The sequence below is a fragment of the Embiotoca jacksoni genome, unplaced genomic scaffold (assembly GCF_022577435.1).
Source record: "Embiotoca jacksoni isolate LCO1_2020_lvr unplaced genomic scaffold, fEmbJac1.0.p SCAF_24, whole genome shotgun sequence".
NCBI lineage: Eukaryota > Metazoa > Chordata > Actinopteri > Embiotocidae > Embiotoca > Embiotoca jacksoni.
Window position 1 is genome coordinate 7149089 of NW_027185375.1, and position 18631 is coordinate 7167719.

The 18631-nt window shown below is 41.2% G+C and overlaps 1 protein-coding gene across 1 annotated transcript in view; it reads right to left on the bottom strand.

Annotated features, from left to right (window-relative positions):
* Positions 1 to 18631, bottom strand: part of sema4f (sema domain, immunoglobulin domain (Ig), transmembrane domain (TM) and short cytoplasmic domain, (semaphorin) 4F) — a 56274-nt gene that overhangs the window by 6857 nt on the left and 30786 nt on the right. The window contains exons 2-3 of the mRNA XM_069159239.1: positions 4448 to 4593; positions 4024 to 4083 (exon numbers count right to left, since the gene is read on the bottom strand). Of these exons, the coding sequence (XP_069015340.1) occupies positions 4024 to 4083; positions 4448 to 4593 (206 nt within the window). The remainder of the gene's footprint in view (positions 1 to 4023; positions 4084 to 4447; positions 4594 to 18631) is intronic.

The following is an 18631-nucleotide window of genomic DNA, read 5'->3' on the forward strand; positions in this document are numbered from 1 at the left end:
AGTCCTAAACCAACCACGTTGGGGGTTGAGGAGAAATGTTGAAGGATTCTGAGAACAGCTGGAGTATCAATGAATCGGACTGGAAACTGGAGACCCCCACTGCTGGAAGAGACATCTGAGAGCCCCAACCACGCACACGCACACACACGCACGCACACACACACACGCACGCACACACACACACGCACACACAGCTAAGACCATTTTCATGCATATATACAATAAACAAACACCTTAGATGATTTGGTTTTGATGCCTATTCTTTATTTCTCCATCCTATCTGTCACACACATTCATTCATTAGCTGCTATGGAAAATCACCCCAACTGTCCCACCCCAGTTGCCATGAAGCCATGACGCAGCCCAATCTTATTAAGCTCTTGTGTGTGTGTGTGTGTGTGTGTGTGTGTGTGTGTGTGTGTGTGTGTGTGTGTGTGTGTGTGTGTGTGTCATCCTGGATGAGCTCCAGGCCTGAGTCACCTCCTCCCCAGCGACCTGATCCTCTCTGAAGCCCAGATCATGTCAACCAAATCGGGCTTTCCGACCTGCGGCACACACCTCCCATCATTCTCCACGCTGAGATGGACAGAGCTGCTCTGGCTGCTAACAATGGGATCAGCTCGGGATAAGCTAACTCATTGGCCCAAATTAACCTCATTCACTCTAATATGCTTCCTTCACAATCTGGCATGTGGTGCATCGAATGAATCTATTCTATTCTATTTTCTTCGACTGAACTCAAAATCATTCTTGATTATTAATGAGTCCCATTATTCCTTTTCTTGTTAAAAGCCTCCAAGACTTCAGTGCTCTATGGAAATTAAATGTCCTGCCATCAAAACATCTAAAAGCTTTTCATGCTTACTGACATTTACCTACTGAAGGCAATTTTCTAGTAATTATAGTGGTGTGTGTGTGTGTGTGTGTGTGTGTGTGTGTGTGTGTGTGTGTGTGTGTGTGTGTGTGTGTGTGTGGACATGGCAGAACTTTCTTCTCTTGACCTCACACTTTACTCTCCACCTCCATTATCTCTTTCTATTCTGCACTTTTCTCACTCCTTCTCTTCTGCACACAATTTATTTTACCAGACACAACCCCTTTTTTTTATCTTTTTTTTTTTGTTTACACTGAAGCCTATGTAATATTACTGTAAACCACCAAGCAGGTTTGTATTGTTATTGTCAGACCTAGGGTTGTTTTTTTGGTGGTCATATTAATGATGGATGAAATGTGGCATTTTGCCATTTTGTAGCTCACTGTTTTGGTTTTCAGGCTCAAAGCGACTGACTAAATTAGCCACAAACAGCATGTAAAGAGGCAGATATTTCCCATAATTCTCCGTGTTAACTCCTCAAACAAACCAACTGCAGTCTTCTATTTTTACGTGATCCTCTCCACACTACACTGTAAAATTGTCAGCAGTCATTTCAATTCTAAATCACCACCTTCATTCAACACTTTTAAAAGTGCTGAATAGAGGCTGACAAATACTGGATTTCTGGGGTTGATGCCGATACAGACATTATTGAGGAAAACTATTTCAATACTGGTGTTTGGGCCGATATTTATCATATTTCTACTGTACACACGGTATATATAAATAAAAAATGTTTGCAATGATTCCTCAAATGTGACTTGACACCTGTGATAAATATTTAATAGAAGCATTATATTAGTTTATTGTCAATACTGACATTGAAACAGTAAACTTCACTTGGAAGATAATAGTCACAGATTTGATTAAAACACACGCACACGAATTCGTATTTACCCCAAGCATATTTTCTGCCTTATGTTCTGTAAAAAACGTTTTTATATTGCCACATATCAGCCAACAGATACTGATTATATCTGGGATGGCTGATATATGATGGATGAAATCGGCCAGCTGAAATATTGGTTAATCTCTCGTGTTAAATGAAAACAATTCTCCAGTCAAGTCCTAACAATAATGAGTGGAAAAATAATTAGTGACACATGTTTGCGCTTCACAATACTAAATAGCAAAAAAAAAAAAATTGAAGGGTGATGATTTTATTATTAACCCAGCTGAGCCTGGGAGAAGAGTGTATACCCTCCATATAAGGACCAGTTTATTAACAGAAAAAAAGACTGATGTTTTTCCAGGTGATGATGATGATGATGATGACATTAAACTTCGAGGAAATATAATTTTACTCATAATTTCAACATCCCTGATTTCCAGTGTTTCGTAACATCCTGCTCATAGTAGCGTAGCATTGTGAAACCCCACCAACTTGCCGTGGTTTGTTCTTGTGAGTCTGTAGGTTTTGCATGATTCATACACCCACAAGCACAAACACACATACACACGCAGGTAGTCTCTTGTTGAGTCTATTGTCTTGTCTCTCTAATCTTCATCCATTTCTTCTCTCCTGCACTTCCGCTCTCTCCATCTTCCTGTTTCCTTCCCTCCGTCCACTACTCCTTCTTAATCCCTTCTGACTCGCATGTAATCTTGTAATCAATGACTTCATAAAAAAAAAGAAAACACAGTCCTTTTGTTTCCTGCCTTTATCGGTCTTTCACCTCCTTCACTCCTTCGGTGGGAAGCAGATGATGATGATTGTTTAAAATGGGTCAGAACTAATTGTACTTCCCGTCCGTTGAAACACTGACCTTCCAGCTTTGTTTATATTTTCTTTTGACCTCATTTTTCTGGACTGAGGCATTTTTTAACATTATCAGGTCATTTCAGGCAACATGGTTGAGTTATTTTTCTTTCCATCAGAAAAGCTCAGACACTCTGCTGTGATGCTGAAGCTCTATTTCAGTCCACAATGCTTGTTAAAACCATAAAACACAAATGCGGCTCCAGTGTAGTCAGTTTACTGTAAACAGTTGTCTTGTAGTCGGAGCACAATGAGATGTACAGCTTGACTGTACAGTACGCTCTATTTAATCAGTTTCTATAGACAGTTACTGGACATCTGTGACTTCATATAAACCCTCTCTTACTGGTTTTGTGCCGCTACACACACATACACACACACACACACACGATGAGGCCTTGGCATATATCCCAGAACTTCCCATCCGATGCCTAACAGCACGGGGTTGTGAGACACACACACACACGCACACACACACACACACACACACACACACACACACACACACACACACACACACACACACACACACACACACACACACACACACACACACGCATGCTGCAGCACAAAATATATGCACAGGAATACGATATCTCACAATTTAAAAAAAAAAAATTAGCAACCTTGACTCAAATAATCCTAATTAAAGGACATTTTTGTGATTTTCATGTTGGGCAGCAGTAAACCCTGATTTGTTAATGTTATTCTGTGGAGCTGTTTCCACATAAATATGTTTTTGTAATGAATCTGAATGAATTCCAGAGGAATGAGCTAAATCAAGCTCATTCAGCCAACACTTCTTAGCAGGATATATGTTTTGTTTGTTTTCATCATTTAATGGGATTTGCTGACAAAAGGAAAATTGTAATTTTCATAGCTTTTTTTTTTTTTTTTTTTTAATCTCTTCTGAATCCTTCCAGTCCCTTATCACATCTACAGTATTTCAGTTTATCCTTCAACAGTCTTCGTGAAAACATGTATAAAGTTTGATAAGAGATTTGCATCAAAGATGGAGTCGGATGTTCTCAGTTACTTAGTTACTCGATAAGTATGGAGAGAGGATCCGAGTAGTTTCAGGACTTTTCGCCACCGAGCCAAATGACCTGTCCTTGCTGGATTTATTTTATTGGTTGTCGTGCTTACCAGGAAGTTCCTGCATTGCATCAAGGTTAATGGAAGTCAGTGAGACTGTAAATAATCTGAGTCACTGTTAATCTCCCTGCATACAGACATGGACGTGTGTTGGTGACTCGTTTCTCAGCTGTAGGAGTGAAGCCGATTATTAAGTGGCTGAGTAAATCGCAGCCATTCACTAGATTTGAGCTGATTTAGACAAAATTAAAAGAAGAAGACTGAGGAGAAACATGCACATTCACACAGTTCTCACCTCTGTCTTTCCCTTCGCCACACAAGACCTCTTCTTCTCCTCTGGCACATCCCAAACAATCTGCAGAAAGAGGAAGGAGACAAAGACATAAAGGTCACCAAAGAATCTCAATTTCTTTAGTCGAAGTCCAAGAAAATGTCTTCTTATATTTCGCTGGAAGCGTATTTATGTCAGCCATCAGGAGGCCCGGGACACTTACAGCACAGTTGGCAGCATGAAGTGATTCAACTGATAGAACTGAAGAGCGAAACAATGAATATACCTTGACAAATAATACGACCACAATATGAGATTTGGTCTATAAAACCTAAAATGTAATGTAATTTGTCAAACTCTTTAATGCTGCTCGTCTTCATGATTAAAAGTTAATTTACAGCTATCTCTTACAACCTTAAATACACACACACACACACACTCCACCTACCTTGCGTGGCATTTGGTTCAGTTTGCTTGTGTCCACAGCCAGTATTGTATCCCTGGCACCCAGGTACAGCATGCCCGATGAACGGTCCAGTAGGAAGGTGCTGAAGTTGGCCACGTCACCGAACGTCTCTGGACCGAGAATGGTGTCTGTGGACATAAAAAGAGAGAGAGGGGTTTTGTGAGTTTTTTTTTAGTTTTTTAATCAGAAGAATTTAATAGCGCTGCTGCCAGTAATAATAAATAGAAATTAAAAAAAAGTTTGAACAGAACAAAATGAATCTGTTTACTGCCTCTTTTACTCAGGCAACTGTAAGAAGGAACAGCTGACCGGGTGGGATAAATCACACTGCATATTCCCAGCAGGAGGTTTAAAGAGATGAGGGATGGAGGGATGAGAGCAGAGGGGGGAGACATGAGAGTAACCTGTGTTTGACCCTGCCCTCTCACACAATCAGCCACAGATTAACTCTTTTAATCTCTCTGAGTCTTTTTCTTAATCACCCCTTTTCCCTCTATTTTCACGCCTTTTTCTTTCCCTTCTTTCTTTGCAGTCATTTCCACAACAAACCTCATCTCATGACTTTTATTTTTCACTCCACCTTACGTTACTCTCAAAATATCTCTCTGGGTTTGGATCTGTTTGCCTCCATTTTAAATGTTGTGTCCTTTTTTTAGATTCACATCCACATCCGAAGGGGAAATACAACAGACTAAATTATGCATTGTCATAATGTATAATACATATTGGATTCATCTCCTGCATAATACATGGGTGTGTAATATCAGCTATGTACTATTTGTCTTTTTAATCTCAAAACTATTACGAGAATTAAATCCACAAATCTTTTTGATTGTGTTCCAGCTTTTGCTTGCACTTCAGCCCTTCTACTCTTTCTACTGTCGTGTGTGTGTGTGTGTGTGTGTGTGTGTGTGTGTGTGTGTGTGTGTGTGTGTGTGTGTGTGTGTGTGTGTGTGTGTGTGTGTGTGTGTTTGTGTTTGTGTGTTTGTGTGTTCTTGTCCCAGCTGCTGAGAGGAAAGAGTACAGCTGTGTGCTGAACTTCTTTGGAGTGCTGGTCAGAGACTGTGTGTTTGTGCGTATACAGTCCACCTATGTGTGTGTGTGTGTGTGTGTGTGTGTGTGTGTGTGTGTGTGTGTGTGCGTGCGAGCGAACGAGGTTTAGCAGCTTTAAGTCCTACAACGCTGACCTTTTTGGCATTCTTGAAAAAGGCCAGACATGTTCAGAGAGAGAACGGAAAACAGGCTCATTTTGAAAGGTGGAGTCACTGATCGGTTTCTACATCCCACACACACACGCGCACACACACACGCACACGCGCACACACACACACACACTAAAAAGACATAAACACATTGTTCCACAGATGACAGAGAGGATAAATTTAATTTAATGAATAAAGCATGTGGTGTTAATTAAACCACAAACAATCCAACAAACGCTAAACAGATATTACACATTACTCAAAACTTATTGTACTTGCACAATTAAATAGTTAATGAAGCATGAAGCCTCTGATGACAATAACAGAGCCTACACCCATGTTTATGCAAAGAGCAGACATGAGCTCACAACTTAATGAGATACTGTGTTAATCATCACACACACAGAGACATGTCACGATAATCTGAAGTAATCAATATTTTTGAAAGACCAACATGTGGCAGCTAAAGTCTCGACTTAAAGACACTCTATATACAGTATGTCCATGAAGACTGCTGATAGATTGTTTTTAACTGTAAAATCTCCAGCTCAATTTATATTCTCCTTATAAAAAATGTCTGTTAATATAAAAAAATTGTCAATATAGCATTATCACATTTTATTGTTACATATTTCTATAAGTATCAGCCTTAAAAACCAAGTTTGTTGGGCTGCTGATACGTTATAAATGAGAAACACTTTGTTAACATATTAGGAATGCATTTGATGAGCTGACAGTCTACAGTATAAAAATCATAAAAGAGTTCAAAGAAATGAGTTAACAGCCTCGAACTGAAGTCTCTTCTGCTAAATATCCCCACTGTGGTCACAACAAACATTAAACCACAGTGTGACAGTAGCACAAACAGAGAAAGGTCATTTTACTGACACAGAGGGTCTGACATCTCTCCCAGTTCACTATTTAATGAACTGTATTTACTGTCTGCCACGACACTTGCACTTCACAGTGACTTCAAAATTTCACATAATGAAAACCCCCCCAAAAAACTAAATTGGGGGCATGCCTCCTGTTTAATGGCACAATATAATTCACATGCTTATGCTTATGCTGACACCAAATTATGTTGATTTAGTACTGCATGTCTATTATAGAGGAAGTGGTGAATGAGTGAACTATCAAAATCTATTGCATATTATTAACTGTTGGTCACGACATGAGCATTTTCTGCCTTTTTGAATTCAACTTTTCATGCGAGAGGACATACACGTTACATCTTCCATACTCTTTTAAAATGTTTCGACCCCTATCACTAAGTACCCTTATCACCCTCTGAGGATACACACTCCTCTTCTCAATGTTCAGATATCAAACCTACAAACAACGCCATATATATTAAAGAGAACAAGCAGCACTCCTCTGGGTCTTTCTTATTCACTCATAATATGGGATATCAGAGAGAGGGGAGAAGCACACAGCTTGTATTGTTCTGCAGGAAGAGCTGAGAAGGTGACACTGAGCTGCATTAACAAAGGAGAGTATACTATCATATCTCTGCTCATTGGAGGTAGACAGCCGGTTAAACCTTGATATATTCCCTAAATTACATTAAGGAAAATATTCCGGAAGAAAAATCCTCTGAGGGTCACAAATGGAGTTTAAAAGAACATGATCCCCAATTTTGGCAGCTGTCAACTAAAACATTAAAACAGTCCAATCATCCTGTGTGTCTGCTGTGGCGGATGGGACTCAAAGCACCACGTCAGGCCACTGTGATGAATGGCAGTCGGTGTTGACATGGTTTTCCACTTAGTCTGAGTGTGCACCTGTGTTGTTCTGTGAAAAGAAAAAAGATCCCGACACGCTGACATCTGCCTGTAACTGAATCACAGACATTTTCATCCAGCCCCCCAACCCCCCTACCCCCACCCCTTCTTCATCCAGCCAGTTTGCGTCTGTTTCCCGTAACATTTCACATGAATGTCATTTCTCATTCACTAAGAAGCCATCTGTTCAGCTAAAAGCCTCCAGGCAATCAAATAGCACGAGCGGCTCTGATTCGCTCGCAGAGGGCCGGGACTTCCTGAAAATCAGCCAATGTGATGGAGGATACTGAGATCAAATCAGTACACAGTTACACGTATAAACATACTTCTCTGCCATTAATATTGTGTGTGTGTGTGTGTGTGTTGAAGAGTGGTGTTCCTCTACCCCTTTTACACCCCAAGCTACTGAAATAAACACTTCCCTCCTCAATCTGTCAATCAAAGCTGACTTCAAATTAAATCTGATGTAGATGAATGGAGGCAGCAATAAAAACATTACAGACCTCTCATTCTCTCCATCTTTTCATATTTTCCTCTCTTTTGTCACTTCTCTTCATCCCCTCTGTCATCCATCCATCGTTTTGTCACCCTCGCAGCACAGCAACACTTCTTCAAACTCACTTTACAGCCTATTTCCTCTTGCCGGAATCACACACACGCACACGCACACGCACACACACATGCACACCCAAATGCACACGCATATGCAGCAAAGCAGATTTGAGTGTTAGTGACACAGGCCAAAGGCAAGGTCTGGAAAGATGTCCTTGTAAACTGGCCCTCACTGGTTGTGCAGGGACAAGACAACACACACACACACACACACACACACACACACACACACACACACACACACACACACACCCGCGTGCAAATGATGCCACCACCTGCTGTGCACCGTGATGTAGAGAGATGATTCCTAGAGCTACACCATCTGCCCTTCTCACACACAGACACACACACACACACACCTCTAAACCTATGTGCTAAAAAAAGACACGGCTCAGAAAGAAATATAACGCACAAGTTCTTCCTTTCATGATGACATCCGTAGCGGTTTGTTTTTAGCGAATAAATATGACTTGACATGTGTCACCGGCGAGGCGAGGATGCTCTGCAGGTTGGGTAAATGCCGCGTCTTTGACAGCGGGAGCCTGCGGCTCACCATATATCAGATCTCACCCCCTGCTTGTGCGTCTTCGCCTGTCCATTTATGTGGGCATGTATGTGTTGCGTGTGTAAGTGTAGATGTGCATATGCGGCGGTGACATTAACAGAAGGACACATGTCGCAACAAGCAACAGCAGGTCACGTCTTTGAGTATATAGGATCTTTGTATTGTGCTATAGAATACGGAAGATAAACACGCTATGAGGTTAACAGAGTTGGTCTCATGTTCAACCACTGCATAGCTTCCGCTTCTGCTGATTATTAAATTAACTTCAGGCAATATAATCTGTCAACCACGGTCTAATCCCATTCAGATGTCTTTGTATTTTTTGGACAATATTCATTCTCCTTTTAGCTCTGTTTTGCTTCTCACTGACTGCTGGGGAAAATAATTCTTAAACTGCGAAATGTTTCTCTGTATTTACTAGCTAGATCTTAACTTTGTTGCAAACTGTGGTGTTTGGTAGAGAATGACCGATATGATTGGATTTGTGGGGCTTGATGCCAATATTGATAAAATGGAGTTAAAAAAAAAAATTAAACTCGATATGTGGGTTGAAATAAGGTGATCAAACACGTGTGACAAAGTTATGTAACAGAGGCAGGATATTTTTAGACTGTAGGGTCCAAATAGCATCAGTGAAACACTGAACTCCACTGGGATTGTAATACATTTAAATAATTGCAAATTTAAAAAAAAAAAAAACATAAATAGAACAGTTTATATATTATCACAAGCATCATCTGCATCATGTTCAGTAAAAAAAGGTTTAATAAGAAACAACATATACGCCGATACCGATACATGATTGACAAGCCTATATTGGCCAGTCAGCCTCTATTGTTTGGTGCTCAGCAGGTAGTTTGCCGGAACTTGTTTAATGAGAAGTGCTGCTGGTGTTGCTGGAAAAACAGTGTGAAAGTTGTGAGAGGGAATAGAAACTTTAAGTTGGGAAACCAAACCAATGACCTGAAAAACTGTAAAAAGGCTCCATAGAGCTGAGGGGAACTGAAGACTATCAGGTGACTTCACAAAGTGATTTGATAACTTGTTAGGATTAGAATATTAATTATAGCAGCTTTAAGAATAAATGTAAAACAGGGTTTTACCCTGTAAAAGGGCTCTTACGCCCTCTAGACTCTTGCTATTCTCTCTGGATAAATAAATAAGTATTAAAAAAAAATAACCAGAAGTGGTGCTTTTCAAAATGCTTTCATATCATGAATGTGGCTGGGACGATAGGAATTGCAGGTTTCATGAGGAAATGAGGAACTGCATGTTGAAAATAATTTGTTGGATGATGTGTCTAGAAAACCTGGTGACCTTAAACATGCTGAAAAAAAAATCACACCCACAGTAAAAAGCGACTGGTGTGAGTATAAATGAATAAGTAGTCCTAAAATACAAAATTCTCTCCCCTGCCATGAATCATTCATTCATTATACATTAAACATGACAGAGAGGCAGCCAGGGAGGGAGACCAGCACAGCCTGTGTGTGTGTGTGTGTGTGTGTGTGTGTGTGTGTGTGTGTGTGTGTGTGTGTGTGTGTGTGCGTGTGTGCGTGTGTGTGTGTGCGTGTGTGTGTGTGTGTGGGGGGGGGGGGGGGTGGTGTCCATTAAAGGTTCAATAAACTGACTTTTGCTCTAGGGAAGCAGCCTTGGTCTCTGGCTGCAGGGCATTGTGGGACCGGACCAACCAGGAAGTGATAAATTATACACCTCCCTCCTTCATCTGTCAATCAAAACCGACGGGATGGAGAGAAGAGATGCAGAGAGGCGCTCACATGCTCCTGCCCCCCACAGTCTCTTAACACACACACACACACACACACACACACTGAGCCCCTACGGTGAGGCAGGACACAGCTGCATGAACCCCACACTCTGCAGAAACACACATTTATAGCACTATCATCCACTCAGTGCCATTTTCCCGACGTTCCAGCTGCTGTTTCCTCTGAATTGTTCCACAGCAGTCGGCGGTAGACGTACTTCGCAGGTTACAGGGATCCACCAGCTTTTGGCAGATCGTCCCGTTAGACAGCACGATCATTAACAGCTCCCCTACTCTTTGCTAACGCTTCAGCACGTGTTATGTTGAGTGACAGCAGAAAGCTAGTGTCATCCAACGGGAGACGCCCCCCTGTCATTTATACACAGCTGTAAAGATGACCTGTTATTTTCAAAAATGATATAAATAATTGTGGTTAGGATGGATGTTATCGGGATCAATTTAGAATTTCAGCTCAACAAACATTCTTCCCCCGTACAATTATTTTAGCTTTCAACTGTCTCCCATTATATTTGTATTATTACTTAAAGAAACACAGCTTCACAGAAACTTTATGTTTCTTCTAATTTTAATCCAAAGACATCACAGTCGGTCACCACTTGATTCTTGAGCTGAGCTTCCTTCACATAATGACATACTGCCCCTGGTGTTCGTGGGCTTAGTTGCATCTCGGTCACAGGCAGCAATAACATTTAAGGACGCGCAAAACTAGCACTTTTAAGGAACACAACATATACGAGTAGTAGCGGTCATGTGCATACAAACATGTAGTTAAGCAAATATATCCGAAGCTTTACTATCACATAAAATGGAGGCACAATAACTGGAAATAAAATGATTACAGTTTTCTGTTTAAGTTGCACAGACATGATGGTTTATACAGTAGCTTATTTCAAATATATAATTCACAACAAGAAAAGTGGTGTCTCGACAATGAAAATGGTTACCAAGACTGTGCTGGTGTGTGTAATGTTTGGTTAACCCCTTGTTATTGTTCCTAAGTGGCTCATTGTCTTTGCTTTGATTGATGATAGAAGTCAGCTATTCAAGCATATCCTGTCTCCAGACAAGAGCTGCTTCTCCAGAGTGTTAAAGTGGGAGGGAGGGAGGACGGGAGTTCAACAAAAGGTGTTTCCGAATTTAAAATCAAAACACAAACAAATGAAGCATGCATCATTCCTCTAGACTGCACGGTCAACTCCAACGCAGTGCATCACATCGACTAATTTGTTGTATGTGTGTGACAGAGATCAAGACACAGCGAGTCGAAGAGAGACAAACAATCGTCCTCTTGTAGTAGTCATGGTCAATTTCAGCCTTGTTTCGGTCAATAAACGGCCTCACAAAGGCATCAAAGCTGTGTGCTCGACAGATCCACAGAGAGACTGGTTATCATTTAGCTCCTGTTGGCATCAGTCGCTACATACATACCACTGCAACTGCAAGCTACAAAGGCTAAGATTAAACATCTGTGACATGTTTTATGTATGGGCACACTTGAAGTTGAAAAGTTAATTTGACTGAAGAGGTTTCAGCTGCAGTTTGGTCCATTTAAATTTAATCACACAACATGAGAGACATGCTGCAGACAGAACAGACGCCCAAACATTTATGAGATCCCTCCCTTTATCCTTCTTGAAGAGCAATCACGTCTCAATTTGAGCAGCATTAGACAAGAAGATGAACAATAGAGACACATTTTACATAATTGAACCCATGCCACAACCATTTTCTAAACTATTTCGTGTAATATGCCAAATATACAGTATGAAAACATACAAACAAACCTAACAAGGTCGCACTGAACTCACAGCTGCTCGCTCACACATTACAGAGTCTTACAGCAAAGTCGTTTTCTAACAGCTCATTTTCTTATGAGTTAGATACATTACAGCCGCAGCAAAGAGTCTCCTGTGTGCCAGTGTGTCTGAAAATTTCATCAAGTCAAATGTAATAGCTTGTAAGACCTTTAATAGCAGCTATAATAAAATATGACAAAAACAATTTTTTTTTTCTCGAGAAAAAAACATCTAAATGAAAAAACAGTTTGTCCTATCAGAGCAAAGTGTTTGTGTGACTGAGCTGTGTGACTGTGTTTCCTAATTTTAAACCAGTGAAGTAAGAAACCACAAAATCTTTGGGCCTTTTAAAGTGAAATGGTGAGTGTTTAACAGCACTGTGGATGGGTTTTAATAAAAGTAATCAAATTGCAAATATTTTAAGACTTCAAAGATATTTAGAGATCCAAGTGTCCTCGTGGAAAAGTTTTATTTTCTGTAGAATATTGTTAGCAGAAGATAAGTCACAATACAGTATAAGTATTTGTTGTGGTCCAACGATCAAATAAGGGGCCCTTCATAAACATTTTCTCTAATCTGTAAGTAGCAGCTTTGTAACTGTCAATAAATAATTTATTAATTTGAAACCATTTATAAAAAGAAGTTTTGCATTGCCAAGTTTGGATACATCCCCTTGGCTGACATTTATCTTTGCAAAAGTCTTTCTAATCTGAAGCTATTGATGCTCAAAAATAAAGTTTTGCACACAAGATGTTAACAACTTCACGAAAAAGTTCATTCTCAGTTACAGACTATATATTAAAAAGGACCTAGTCTCAGGTTCTAAAGACGTGAAGCCAACGCTGAAGTCCCTTAACGTGTAATACCACTGAGGGCCACTAGGAGCGGCTCCGAAAAAAAACTCCTTCCTTAAACTCCAATTCAAAAAGCATAAACTTTTATAATCAAATACAAAGTCCTCACATTTTTTTTCCTTGAGTTATTATAGTATCATTATCTAAATTCACAGTTTCTGATCAGGGTTCTCGTGGTCCCTCTGAAAAAAAATTCTTAGATTTAAGGTGAGCACAAACAATATTCCCACTTCAGTATGAGACCAAACTTTTGTCATTCTGCAGTGAAGCATCACAATGATGAAAACACATATTTGTGTGGAAGGAAAAGCAATTTGTTACAACTCATAAACCCTTTCCCTTGAAAGAAGTCCCTGTTAGCGGTACTTTACTTTGTAGTGCACATCCACTATCTGGCCTTCCTCCTCTCCACTCAGAGGTGAAGACATCAAAATAAAACGAATGACCCTGACACACAGCGTCGGCCTCTCCTTTGAGGTTCTACTTCACTGGAAGCAGCAACACACACACACACACACACACACACACACTGAAAGGGCCAGAGGGAGCTGGAGGATTATGAGGCATAAAGACAAGGGTTGAGAGAGAAGAAGAGGGGAAGACGAAAGAAAACGTAGGAGGGAGGAATGACAGCAACAGAAAGTAACTGATACAAAGACACAGGGAGAGGGAGAAGTAAGGATGAAGAGGAGGAGGGGGGTCTAAGGTTGCAGTAGCTGATTGCCCTCTTCATCACTTAATGCTCAGATCTCTCCTTCGTCTGTACCTATTTTTCATTATTCCTTGTTTCCTCTCGGGGTGTGATGCTTTGTATTTATGTTTGGATGATTTTAGATGAATGGTACTAAAAAAAAAAAAAAAAAAAGATATTCCTCTGTGGGAATCCATACTGCTATTCCTTCAATTCTCTCCCCCTCCCCGTTTCCAGCCTCCCACTACCTCTTCCACTCCCCCAATTTCCCAGTTTCTCCCCCACCTCTGCCTCCCTTCTCTCCCCTCCCCCCTCATTCTCTCTCTCCCTCTCTCTCTGGCTCTGGGTGATAAGCAGTAGCACTACTAATCAGGCTTGCCCTAAATTCGTCCATGCCCTGCAGGATTAGCGTGTGTGTGTGTTGGTTTAGAAGCCTTCACCAGCCCTCACACATGAGATGCGTGTGTGTGTGTGTGTGTGTGTGTGTGTGTGTGTGTGTGTGTGTGTGTGTGTGTGTGTGTGTGTGTGTGTGTGTGTGTGTGTGTGTGTGTGTGCATAAAGTCCAGTGTGTATGAGAGAATGGGAGTGTCTGTATGAATGAGTCATTAAGTCAACACAATTCTGCTATTTTTATCGTACAGTAAGTAAGACTGTACTGCTAGATATATAAAAAACCATCCTATTGCATAATATAAGTATCTTAGCATAATATTCTATTCAGGCATGAATCTTTTATTATGAATATCAGGGCCTTTCAGAAAACTTGCTGTTTACATATTGACGGCAGAATGGATGTAGATATAGAAAATATACCTATTCAGCATATCCACAGCGCTGACCTCTAAATGCTTTTGGTCTGGTATAAAACCTGACACCTGTCAAATTATTATAAACTGAGAAACAAAGTTTGTTCTAAGAGAAATAAACGACCAGAAACTGAGTCTGGAAACCTTCGTTACTGTAGAAAACAGCGACAGAGAGACACGCACACACTCACCTGCCTCACTGTGTTTAGGTTCTGGTCGGTGGATTCAGACAAAACGAGGACAGGATCTGTGTCTCTGAAGACAAACAGAGCAGGAACAGTCATAATATCTGTCACACTAGAGCTGTTGTGCTGAATGTTTTTGGCTCTTAAAATGAGGCAGCGTGTACTTGTGAAGTCACATAACAGGCTACGGCCTTAGTGTGGATGTAAATTATGAGCAGTTCAGAAGAATCTTTCCTTCTCAGACTGTTTCATCTGAAGGATTTGTGAAGGTCTGAAGAGAAATGTTAGAGTACGGTTGTTTCTCTTCCACCAACAATACTTTGAATGCGTTGCTACATACAAAAACAGCTGCATATACTTCTGTACGAGGGGTGATCCAAAAGAAAGCAAGTCAGGTCAGGAGCGCAACCAGTTCACGTTTCTTTGACATTCGCAGGATTGCGCAAGGTGAATTGATCGTCCAGGGTCAGACTGTCAACACAGAGTTCAAGTATGATGTTCTGAGGCATCCGAGGGGAAACATTCAGCGCAAACCAGCACAACTCTGGCGAGATGGTAGTTTGGTTCTCCAGCATGACATTTGCGCAACAAGTTTCTCGCCTGCAACATTATAATCGTTGTTCCTCATCACGCCTACTTAAAATACAACAAATTACAAATTTGACTCCTTGTGACCTCTTTCTGTTCCTCAAAAATTAGACACACATTTTGATGTGTAATCTCTGCTTAAGTTTCATGGCGAAATCACAAATGAGCGCAAAAAGTGTGCAACTCGGGTGCTGATGTTGATCGAGCTTCGTGAACGCATGAAAGTTGCTGCTTCCCTCGGTTCCATGTCCACCACTGTGCTGCGCTTTGTGTGTTTGCACTCAACAGGAGCAGTCTCTCAGCTTTTTCATCCCCCTTGTACGTTCCATGTGCTTTATTAAGTGTTTAGTCACAGCATCTGCTGTGTTGAAATGAAAGGCACTGTATCACTATCAGTTCTATGGCTGCTTTTCTGAGGCTGTGCCTGACCTCTGACCTCCCTGTGGAAGGATTAAAAACAGAGACTAAAAAGAGAATTTCTGTCCAGTGATCAATCATGCATTTAGTGTTTGAAGTGGTAAAAGATGTGTGAAGCAATCAACGCCACCGCTTGTAATAGGCTACATCAAAGTGTTCTCCTGAGAATTAACAACAGCAGAAAAATGTTTTCCTCTCTGATTGAATGAACACGCTGCTTGTGTTGTGTGTTCAGTGGAGTAATATTGCCGCTACAGATGTTTTCCCTCGGGTACAAAGTGAACAACAGGAGACCGAGAGAAAAAGAGGAAGAAACGGAGGTAAACGGGCAGAAACAGCATGAAAGAGAAAAGTCTGGACAAACAGCAAATACTGGGAAATTAACCCACTTGATCCAGCAGGGACCTTTAGGCACACTCACAGAAATGCACATATATCTTTCACCTCATGTCATTGGTGGGTGGCACAAAGGGTTGCACACACACACACACACACACACACACACACACACACACGCACACACGCATGCACGCACGCACACGCACACGCACCCTCACACTGGTTTCTTCGCAGCAACATGTGCGGTTGTGTGCATGTGTCTGCATACGCCACCACACTGTGTGCGATGCACTATATCCCCGGTGTAATTGGAAAATCCATGAAACTGCTTTCATTTCATTTGCAGCTCTTTTTGCCTTAAAACTTAACTACGCGTCTTTATCTGCGGTGCACACACAGCCACACACAGACCCCACACATTTCTCATTAAAACTGCAGAAACAACACAGTCGCAGCTAACATCTGCATGTGATGGCACACTCGCACACAAACGACGATACAACTCGCGAGTGCTCAAGCAACAGCTGGTCACTGACGACCTCTGGGGTCGCAAGCCAAAGGTCAGAGTTTACATGCTGTTGGAGACGGAAGATCAATGAGACCTAAAACCTATATACACACCCCAACACACGCACACACAAAAGCAGGGTTTAGTTGAGATCTTAATCAGTACTTCTCTACTTCACAGCTATTTTTTGTCTGTCTGATATGCAAAAATTTTATCCTGGCGTTTGATATGTTTAAACTTGACGACTTGAAACCTAAAACTGCCTTGATGTAATTTTCTGGAAACTGTTCGATATACTCTGAAAAACCACAGACTATCTATGACTTTCTTTGCATGACAGTGAACATCATTTTGGTTTTACAACAGAAAAAACAAATGTTCTGAGTAAAGTTCAACGTCACCACAAAGAGTCCAGCGTGATGAAGCTCAGAACTAATACGTGACAGGGGGGGGTTTCAGTGACACTCACACGATGAGCAAAACAAGCAGAGAATAGGCGCATGGGTGTCTGAAATGTGGACACGGTGGTTTAATAATTAACAAAGGCAATTTCGTTTCCACTGCTGGTAATGACGATGTTGATACACCTACACAGCTGTTCACCACATGACCCCCTGTGTGCTTTGACTCCTTCTCTGTCCCTCCTACGCACTGGTAATTCTCCCATTTTCACTTCCTGTTGTTTCAAAAGAAGATCAAAAAGTGATTGAAAATGGGAAACAGCATAAAAAAAATTAGAGGGAGGACGACTTTGGCCTGAAAACAGCTTTTAGCAGCAAGTTAGCAGCTTGCCCATTAGTGGGGCAGATAGTAATAGATGCTAATAGGGAAGGGAGACTGAGCTGATCAATAATAGATTCATCAGTTAGCTGTCTGTTGGCCTGGATGGCTGAGAGGAGAGGAGAGGAGAGGAGAGGAGAGGAGAGGAGAGGAGAGGAGAGGAGAGGAGAGGAGAGGAGAGGAGAGGAGAGGAGAGGAGAGGAGAGGAGAGAGAGGGGACTTCAGGGTGAACAGGGTGTTAGTATAATAGCTGTCAGTCATGATGTCATTGTACCCTGAGGCTATAGTCAGAGGTTAAAGGTCATGTCATTAATGGTGATCTGATTATGTCACAGAAAGAAGTAAAGAAGTGTAAACAACGGTAAACTACTGAGGTGAGGAGGTATCAAGAACAAGTGGGAAGAGTTGTTTGAACCCCAGTGACTGATGACAAAGGCTGACGATACATAAGAGTGTGACAGCCGAGCTTTCAACACACATGGAGAGGAGAGAAAAGAAAACCAGACCAGCACAACACTCATTAACATTAGTGGAAACCAAAGAGGTCTACCTCCCATCTGGTGAAGAGAAATTTCCATCCATTAAGGCAGTTGGGGAAGCCACAGACACACACACAGACACACACACACACACACACACACACACACACAGACACACACACACACACACACACACACAGACACACCGGTGACCCCACATCTTCGATACCACAACCCTCCAATCACACCAACACACTGCTAAACGCGGTCATAAATTTTTGTTTCCATCGACCGCATTTCCATCAAGTCATTCTACCAACCCAACTTCTTTCCCACACATGAATGAAACAAATTTGTTTCTCAGGTTCTCGTCTATTTTTATGTGGTGGTGAAAAATATACTAAAGCCGTGGTTCTCAAACTTTTTCTGTCATGTCCGTTATATCAGAAATCAAAACACCACACATAAACTTACTGGATAGTTTTTTGTTGGAGCAAATAGTAGAAATAAAGTCAAGTTTATTTGAATTGAAATAAAGTCAGTGATTCAGGTCAGAAACCCAGAATTATATTCTGGTGTCCCCACGAACATCTCAATATTGACAAATCTCATAAATCAGTGGTGTGACAGGGAGAAGCTCTGAAGGTTGTATGTATGAACAGCCATGCAACGTACTGCTCGCACTACTTCCTGCATTGGAACTGACCTTTAACATTGGACATATATAATAAGGTGAAGAATCACCTAACATGAACATTATTCCATAAGGAA